Source organism: Gastrolobium bilobum, unplaced genomic scaffold, assembly GCF_033153095.1.
Source record: "Gastrolobium bilobum isolate Gb01-03AN ecotype WA unplaced genomic scaffold, APGP_CSIRO_Gbil_v1 utg73159, whole genome shotgun sequence".
NCBI classification, from domain to species: domain Eukaryota; kingdom Viridiplantae; phylum Streptophyta; class Magnoliopsida; order Fabales; family Fabaceae; genus Gastrolobium; species Gastrolobium bilobum.
This window is the reverse complement of record NW_026896305.1, coordinates 63,829-73,750: the sequence shown is the minus strand read 5'-3', so window position 1 is coordinate 73,750 and position 9,922 is coordinate 63,829. Positions and strand designations below refer to the sequence as shown.

At 30.8% G+C, this 9,922-nt stretch overlaps 2 protein-coding genes across 3 annotated transcripts; both read left to right on the top strand.

The window, feature by feature from the left end:
• Nucleotides 1-286: 286 nt before the first annotated feature.
• LOC133298804 (ankyrin repeat domain-containing protein EMB506, chloroplastic) lies at nt 287-4,735 on the top strand. Of its 2 annotated transcripts, none has more exons than XM_061498160.1 (8): nt 287-414; nt 1,863-2,287; nt 3,070-3,149; nt 3,231-3,329; nt 3,415-3,513; nt 3,601-3,699; nt 3,795-3,893; nt 4,245-4,735. In XM_061498160.1, exons 2-8 carry the CDS (start codon nt 1,873-1,875, stop codon nt 4,347-4,349), a joined length of 996 nt encoding a protein of 331 aa, XP_061354144.1. In that variant the 5' UTR covers nt 287-414; nt 1,863-1,872; the 3' UTR covers nt 4,350-4,735. The 2 variants fall into 2 exon arrangements, with proteins under 2 accessions (XP_061354144.1, XP_061354143.1); XM_061498159.1 differs by having other exon boundaries at nt 288-408.
• Nucleotides 4,736-6,257: 1,522 nt separating this feature from the next.
• LOC133298802 (photosystem I reaction center subunit psaK, chloroplastic) lies at nt 6,258-7,560 on the top strand. The gene is made up of 3 exons (XM_061498157.1): nt 6,258-6,430; nt 6,525-6,605; nt 7,240-7,560. The coding sequence occupies exons 1-3, from the start codon at nt 6,350-6,352 to the stop codon at nt 7,465-7,467; spliced, it is 390 nt and encodes a 129-aa protein (XP_061354141.1). The 5' UTR covers nt 6,258-6,349; the 3' UTR covers nt 7,468-7,560.
• Nucleotides 7,561-9,922: the final 2,362 nt, after the last annotated feature.

Sequence of the window (9,922 nt, the reverse complement as noted above, 5' to 3'; positions counted from 1 at the left end):
TCCTAAAATAACATAACTTATATCATTTAAAATGACAAACAACAAATCCTATATATATATATATATAACAGGATATTCTTACACCGGTGTAAGAGTTAGAAGTCTTACACTCCATCTTGACCATTGATTCACTTGTATCCAATGGCTCACATTACTAAAAAATCTGAGCCATTAGATATAAGTGGGATTAACGGACAAGATTAAGAGTGTAACTTACACCGGTGTAAAATGATCCAAACTCTATATATATATATATATATCGCCATTAATCCAGTTCCAAACACAAAGATACTGTATTAGTGGAGTTGTGGAAAAGGGGAACAGAGCACAACGTCGCTTTACCACATTGAAGGAGAAAGGGAGTTTAAGGTTTTGCTAACCAACAAAGCGAAAGACCCATTGATTTTGGTTAGAGTAAATCCATCAATCCCCTTTTCCGTTCATTTTAAATGATTCTCTGTTTGCTCACCATGTGTTTGCTTAAAGGCCCCGTGTTCTTATTTTGGTATAATTAATAAACCATTCACCCTTATTTTGTGTGTAATTCATGAAAAAACGAACTCATACAAATATTGAACTTTTTTATTCTGTTGCAATCTTTTTAACATGAAAATTCTTGGTATATTTCTGTCTCTCAAAGAGACATTGCTTCAAACAGATTTCTGGGAAGAGGCTGAACGCCAACAACCGACCTTTTGACATTATTTATGAATCGCTCTCTTGCACACACACACACACATACATTCAGACACAAGAACTACCCATCCTAGTGTTATTAGCAATAATGAGTGTGGTGCACCTGTAGTTCAGTTATGACTATGGCTTGTATTGCACTAAGTTTATGGAAGGTACATACTAGTCTTCTTGTCTTTGGAGTCAATAATTTTCCTTGAAAGTAGAAACTACATATTTTTGTGGATTAATAGAAGTGTGAATTTTTAATTTCAAATTGTTTTGAAATCTTCATTTCTCAACCTTTTTGAGTGATTCTTGAATCCTCTGAACGATAAACATGCATAGTTTCCACTAGCTGATAAATGTTGAGATATAGCCAGAATATTATTCCTTGTTGGGATTCTAAGCTGAATTGGATCACTCAAGTTCAAAAATTAATATCTAAGCTAAACTGGATTTTGTATGAGTTTAAAGTTTATGGTGTCTAGCCTAAGCAGAAAATTGATATTTGGCACATTAGGGCTAGATTTGAACATGAAATAACATGTGGAAGGGGGACCTTAACACAATAGTTGGTGTTGTTGCCTTAATTGCAAGGTAAGGCTGCCTACTATAGACCCACACTATAGGACTGACCTTTCCCTGGATCATGTGCATAGCGGGAGCTTTATAGCTCCAAACTGCCCTTAATATTGTGTTTGCACTTAAACAAGTGTGGACAGTTGTGTCAAGATCTATGAAGCACCGATACTCAGAATTTTTTTTTTCAACGTATCGGAAATGTATTGTATCGTATCGACGTCCCGTATCGGGAACGTATCGAATACGCCGTGTCGGAATCAATGCTCCATAGGTCGAGATGCTAGTGGGATTTGGTCTATACCCTTCCTTGTGTATGATTGGACTCCCAAATCATCTCTAGTTGCATAAGATTGGTCCTTATCTGCAAGAATTTAGGGTTTTTCCAACTTTTCCCTCTACAATAATATTTGGTGACAATTCATGCTCTTTTTTTTTACAAATGCTTTCCTTTTGCAATTTTCATCTTGGTGCCCTTCCAGGTGGTTGTTGCAGTTTGTATTATCAGTGTCCCCAAACTATATGATTGTGTTTGAGTGACAACTATATGTAACTTGTTTGCATTTGTTAATTTGTTTTTATTTCTTCATCTTTTGTCTGCTTTTCAGGGAAACAGAAATGGGTTCTTGGTCTACAGCATCTGTTATGACTAATCAATTTATTCCATTTTCTGCCATCATTACTGAATCTGCCATGAACTCCAAATTTGCCGCCAGTTTCTATAAAATATATAGAAGCAGAAGCAAAGAAAAATTCAGTCTCTCTTTTGCTAGGGACAATTATAAAGTTTGGAGTACTAGTGCAATCAAATCAAGCCGAGAAGTATCGTATTTGCAAATGCAACAACGAAATGGAACTTGGGAAGAACCAGATATTGACAGTGACAGTGAGTGTGATGATGAAGAAGGTGAGGGAGTTGAAGATGAGAACCTTGGATTTGAAAGTGATTGGGAAGAGGAAGAGACGAAGACTTCAGCTATTACTGATGTTAATATAACTTCAAGGGACAAGTATGAGGAGCATCTTAAGAGAGGTACTTTTCTTGTTCTTGTTTATTTTTCTATTTTGGAATCATAACGTCATGGTTTTGAAACTGGACCAGACCCTGGCCATCCCAATCAGTTGAAGTGGCAACTGGCCAAGCACCTTCACCAGATGATGGACCCAAAAAATCAGACTTGAATTTGGACTGGCCAAAACCATGACCAGTTTATTAGAACAGACTCAGTCTAAATTCTAAAACTTGGGATGAAGTTTGGGATTGTAAAGCCAAAATCGTAGCCCATTTTCTGACTAAACCACAAAGCTTCCTTTGGTGCTTGCTTAGATTAAAAGGTCCACAGTTTACGATAAAGATGACAGCATGCCTGATCCCAACCCTTGTTTTTCCCCCCTTAAACTTAAAAGATTACTTCTGCATATATATATTTTTTATATTGTTACACTCTATTTTTTTGTATGAGAATAATACGAAGAAATGAAGGAAAATACAACCTTAGAATTTTTTGGACCACTTTTTATGTGATCCAGTTCGATTGTCAATTAAACTAGTTGAACCGGTCTGGCCGTGATATGCTAACCTTACCAGTTTGATGATTAATCCAGTTTTTAAAATATTGCTTTACATATTTTCTCCCTCTTTAGTGCTTGTACTTGTTACTTTAAATATGGTTTTAAGCTTGAACAAGATCCTAATTATGAAATATGTCCAAAAAAAAGAAAAAACCTGAAAGAAGGTTGATAAGTAGATTGTAGAATATCTTTTGACCCTGGACAATGATCCACTAATGTAAGTAGATGTGCTCATTATTGCAGAGGTTGAACAGCTTATGGATCCAGTAGAAAGTGCAATATTGGAGCAGAATGTAACCCCTAACTTAGAAAAAATATCAACTGTATGTTTGTGACTCTGCATCTGTCTCTCCTAGTTCCCAACTTTCGTATTTACACTTAAGCTCTTATATTCACATTTTCAGGCAAAATGGAGCCCACTGCACACTCTTGCACTATCAATGCAGATTAGTAGCATGGACAAGCTTCTTGAAAATGGTTTGGATATTGATTTCCTTAATAAAGTGAGTTTGTTTGTATTTGGCATACAAGTATGTCAATTGTTCACAGTATTTGCCTAGACCCGAATAAGATAAGTTGATCAAACAGGAAGGTCTCACTGCGCTTCATAAGGCGATTATAGGCAGAAAAGAAGCTGTGATAAGCCATCTTTTACGGAAAGGTGCTAGTCCTCATGTTAAGGATAAGGTGAGAAAATATTCTTTATAAATGTCATAAACAGTTAAATCTATTCTGAAGTATGCTTAGGTGTTTATATATTTCCTGCTATGGTAGGATGGAGCTACTCCACTTCATTATGCAGTTCAAGTTGGTGCCAAGCAAACTGTGAAATTATTGATCAAGTATAAAGTTGATGTCAATGTTGCAGATAATGTGAGTGTACAAGCCTTCTAGTTTTTAATTTGTAAAGATGTTCTTCACTTTTGCTTACTGTCTGTGGTTTATTTGCAATTCTAATTATCTTTCAGGATGGTTGGACCCCATTGCACATTGCCATTCAAAGCAGAAACAGAGATATAGCAAAAATTTTGTTAGTCAGTGGTGCAGATAAGACAAGAAAAAATAAGGTAATTTTGTTTTACATTTCACTATAGAACTCACTGTTATAATAATTTAAATGTAACATGATGAACATGTGTTATTATCATTCTGTTTATTCTTAGCATTTTTTGATGGCCTATTCTTTCTTTGATATATCTTTTCATCCTTTTGGGCTATACTGCTATAGTCCATTGGAACTAATAAATAAGTTGTTTCTGTTGTAAAGTGTAGAAATCCTCTCCTTCCTTTGGTTTCAAATTTGTATTGTTATCTAGTATTCTTGTACTAGTCAATGAGAAACTTGAGTTTAGTACTAGTCAATAAGGGATTTCTTCTTTTTCCTTATGGTATAACTTCATTGATTTGTCATGTTTCAGGATGGAAAAACAGCACTTGATCTAAGCTTATGTTATGGGAAAGACTTCAAGTCTTATGACCTTGCCAAATTACTGAAGGTAGTTCCAGCTAACGAAGATCTATGATGTGGGATATGCAATCTTCCAGAACAAGATTGAAGTCTCAGTTGAATGATATCTGCTTCCAATTAGCACTAAAGTGATCCTTTTCAAAATGATGAAAGCTTTGATGGAACAATTCATTATCTTCTACTTCAATGATTGCTTGGAATATTTTTGCAGCATAGCTCTAATTACAACGTAGTCCTATCAAAACTACACAAGTTGTGCAGATTTTAAGTCTCAGAGTATTGGTGAACTGCAGAAACAAAGTGGTTAGCAAATTACTGTATCATCCTAAATGAGCTGTTCAAGGCTTCAAGCTATTGTGATCTTTCTACGTTGAAATTTGTTTCAAAGGATAACAAATTATCTAATGGGTGCTAAAAAAATTTATATTGATTTATAACAAGTAGACGTAGTTCATAAATTTCTGTTCATGTAAATGTTACAGTTGAAAGTTATTTACAAAATTTAAATGATAAATATTATTGATATTTGAATATTGATTCATTTGCTTAGATTTATTTTTACTTTTATGTAAATGATCAACTTTTATTTAGGGCCTGTTTGAATTTTGTTTTCAAAAATAGTTTTTTGATTTTCAAGAAATGATAAGACCTATTTTATTAAAATAGTTCTAAAAATTATAATTTTTTTTAATTTTTAGAATCAAATTTAAAGAATACATATATGAATTGCTTTTGTTGTCTTTTGATTTTTAACTTTTAAAATAAAAAAATACTTATTTTATTAACGATGAAGGTTATACTTATAACTTATTTTTGTTTACAATCTCTTACAACAATATCTTAACACCGTTGATTTCTGTCAATCAACGGTTATTATTTTTTCAAATTAAACTCATTAATTAATTATTAATTCACAATAAATGATAACCGTTGATTGACGAAAATCAACGATTAAGATATGGTTGTAAAAGGTTGTAAACGAAAATAGGTTATAAATATAACCTTCCTCTTTTATTAACTATTTTTATTCTTCCCTTTACTCCTATTCCAGGTAATACTTTTTTGTTTTTTCTATCTTTAATTTTTGTCCATTTTTTGTGTGTAAATATTCACTATTTCACTTGTTATTTAAACTTATTTCTAACTTGCTCGGACATTGTTCGAATGTTCGCCATTTCACTATTTGTAAATGGGGGTAAATATATTTTATTTAGGCAGAATAAAAAAAAAGAAGTTATTAGAAAAAGATTAAATTAAAAATAAGATATGATAATTAATTAAAAAATTGAACTTAAAATAAAAAAAAAGTGGAGAAAAAATATATGTCATTCTTCATAAAAAAAAGTAGAAAATTGAAGAAATTAATTTGAGATTTTGAAAATAAATAAATAAACAAATTTTAACACAAAGGAAATTTAAAAGTAATTATTTTGTTTACAAAAAAAAGTAATTATTTTGAGAGTATAAGTGCGGATGAGATTTAAAAATAAAAAATTAATATAAAATGAAATTTAAAAGTATTTAATAATTTAAAAATTTTAAAAATTTAAAAATAAGTTCAAGACAGAAAAAAAAATTCACTCTCAAAAGATAATTCTGATTTAAAAGTATTCGCATTTGATTTATACCAACATCATAAATAAGCTCAACAATTATTTACTAAAAAGAAATCAATTCAGCATCATTAATATAAATTTTAAAGCATAAGCTGGAATTTACAAAAAATAAATAAAAAAATGAAGGGTTGAGAATAATAATAACAAATTGTTAGAAAATCTAAAAAAAGGGACATCCTGAATCTGCTCACAATATCTAAGACATTATCCATTCCCCCAAATGAAGTCAAATGAGATAATGCCACGTCGGAGTCACGTATCTATCAACATCTCTTGATGGCTTTCTGAAGCCACAAATTGCTTATGTGGCTATCATTATACTCAGTTACACGTTGATGTTACATCATTCCCCTTCAGCAACCCAAATAATCATTCAAAGAAAAATAAAAAAGAGATTAGAGAAAGAAAGAAAGAGAGATTCAACACTGAGTTCTAACAAATGGCAACCACTGTGATGACCACTCTCCCTCAATTCAATGGTCTTAGACCCAAATTCTCAGCAACCCCTGTGCACAACTTGGTCAGAACCCTTTATATTTATATATATAATTGTTGTGAATTTAAATGTGATTAATGGGTTTTGCCTTATAACTCTTCTCTGCTTAATTGTGTAGGTTGCTGTCCAACCCATGAGGCGCAAGGGAAAGGGTGCTTTGGGAGCTCGCTGTGACTTCATTGGTTCATCCACTAATCTGGTAGGATCTCAAGATTTAGAGCCAATTCCATTGTTATTTGTTCCATAATGGTACATAATACTATATTCACTTAATTATTATACAAATGGGGTTTAAACAAAAAAAATGTAATTTATACATGCAACAATCTTGTGAATTTCTGAGAGCATAATGGTACTAAAAATCAGAAAGTTTCTAGTTCAATTAATATGACAAACAAGTGTGTGAAAAAAACATGCTTTAATTTCAGAGCAAAGTATGTCTTCAACAGAAATTAGGGGGCCCATTTTAATTCCCTTGCGAAAAAAAAGTCGACTCGTGATTCTTCTTAAATTCAAAATAAAATAGACCCATGTCAATCCTTTTTAAAACTAATGTGAGTCTTATTTGAATTTTAGAAAGACCACGATTTCTGCTAACTAAATCTATTTTGAATTAAATTTTAGAGAGACCACAAGGCAACTTTTTTTTCTTAAGGGATTAAAATGGCCCGAGTAAATGTAATTTACTCTTAATTATAATTTCAATTTGGAAAGTTGGTCATTGAGTTGAACAAAGTAACACTAGTTACAAATGTAATTTATTTATGTTGTTACTATATATCATATGATTAATTGCATATGAGGAGGTGATTTGAGTTTGAGATGTTGGGCAGATTATGGTGGCTTCTACAACCTTGATGCTGTTTGCTGGAAGGTTTGGATTGGCTCCATCAGCAAATAGGAAAGCCACTGCAGGGCTAAAGCTTGAAGCGAGGGACTCAGGGTTGCAAACTGGTGACCCAGCTGGGTTCACACTTGCTGATACATTGGCATGTGGTACTGTTGGCCACATCATTGGGGTTGGGGTTGTTCTTGGTCTTAAGAATATTGGTTCCCTCTAAGAAGGAAGAACTATGTTTGGTGCATCATGTAATCTGTAATCATTTTTAATGTCCTTAATTTGTTTTCACATCACTCAGACTGAACCTTTAGTCTTTCTGAACCTTAATTTTCAGCTGCTCCCCTCTTCACCTGAACACTCCAGCATAACACAGGTATGGGATGCCAAATAGTCAAATTTTGCCCCATAACTTCATAGGTATCTTACCAACTCAACCATATTCATTAAAACTAAAAGAAGTGAGAATTAAAATTGTGAGGCACAATTGCAATTAGGTTCACAAAGTTGTGATTATATTCAGTATTATGGCAAATTATTATTTTACCGGCATAAAAATAGGAAGTTTTATAGTCAATTTTGGTTATTGATTTATTTGTATCTAATAATTCTCATATCTAACAAATTAGAACCATTAGATATATACCAATTCAACAGTTAAAATTAAAAATGTAATTTATACCAGTATAAAATAATTAAAAGTGTAATTTATACCAGTATAAACCATTAGATATATATTGAATTAACAGTCAAAATTAAAAGTGTAATTTATATCAGTATAAAATAATTATGATTTTTTAGTATTACATATAAATATATATAAGAAATAATGAAGGGAAGAGTATGTTTATAAATTTTTTTTTTTATAAATTTTTGTAAATTACATTATGTAATTCAGAAAGTATATAGTGTAATCTAGTGTACTTTCGGAAGTACATACTGAGTGTAGTTTGTAAATAAAAAATTTGTAAATATAATCATTCCTAAACTTATATCAATAAATCTTACATTTACTACTAGTCGTTAATTACATTTGTATCTAATTACTTTATATAATATATAGACATTTGTGTATTAAAGAGTAATCTCATTCATGCATATATTTGTTTTACATAATTAAAATTTAATTTTGCAAGTATATATTCATCTAGTAAAAATTATTTTTCACATATTGTTATCCAAATACAAGTTAATACTATTTTACACATGCAAAATACACATACGTTTGCAAGGTTACTCTTTTCCCAAAAATTGTAGTGTCCTCAACAAATTCACAGTATGTATAATAATATGGGAAAAATATTTCTGCAGTTAATGCAGATAAGTTATCTGCATTTATTCCCAAAACGACGTCGTTTTGGTATTGAAATTTTAAAAAATTATAAATATAAAGACTATTATAACCCTGAAATAAATTAAAATTACAAAAACACCATAATTTCTGTCCCAAAACGACGTCGTATTGACTTACTGCAGATAAGTTATCTGCAGTAACTGCAGAAAAAGCGAACCCTAAAAATATATACACGTTGGATTTCTTGAATATCAATATCCTCGATATTTATGTATTCTAAGCATAAATATCTAAAATGTCAGAACAATTTTTTCTATTTACGTGTAAAATATTAATTAAGCATGAAAACGGAACGACCTATTTTCTCAATAAATATAAAATTTAAGCATGACTAAATTCTTCATATAAGTGTTTTTTGTTAGCCTAATTTGATCTTTTAAAAGCTTGACCTGTTTTAATTTTTAATTTCAATTTTTTTTATTCAGCATCTTTAAAAAAAGAGATAAGTAGATACAATTAGTTCTCGTTTGTTTTCAGATTTTAGGTTCCATGGACATCCATTTGCATTTAATAAATCAAGTTCAATACCAATTCTTTTGTTTGGATTTTTTTTTTTTTGGTAGTTACGATTCGTTAAATTAGACTTCTATCGCTAAAAAATGAGTTACAATATTTTATACCTTTAATATATATATATATATATATATATATATATATATATATATATATATATATATATATATATATGGGTTTATCATCTATCATTTAACATGACCACAAAAAGTTTCCTACACACACAACATTTTGTGGGGCCCACAGCAAAAAAAAAAAAACTTCGGCACGCAAAACGAATCTCTATAACATAACACAATCACTTTTCCTACAACATAATTCTTATAAAACCATATATATATATATATATATATATATATATATATATATATATATATTATGGATAGTTATTTAATAAATATTTTATAAGAAATATGTATATCCCTGAGACATATAATACAAGGGAGAGTGTTTTCCATAATATTTATAAAATTTATTTTATTTTGAGTAAATATCTTTTTGGATTTTTAATAAGAAAATACGGAATCTATTTTAATTTCTTAGAAAAAAATAGTCGATCTGTAATTTCTTTGAAATTACAATTCCTTAAAAAATTCAAATAAGATCCGCATTAATTCTTCAAAAAGAACTGATATAGGTATTTTTTTTCTTTTATGAGAAATTAAAATGAGTTCCGTAACCTTTGTCTGCAAAGCACCATATGTTAATTTTGAAGAAAAATGCGTGTCGGATAACACAGACATGTTCCGACGCGCGTCCGACACGCAGTCGACTTTTACATTAACTATCCCGACATGCGATTTTGTCCGTG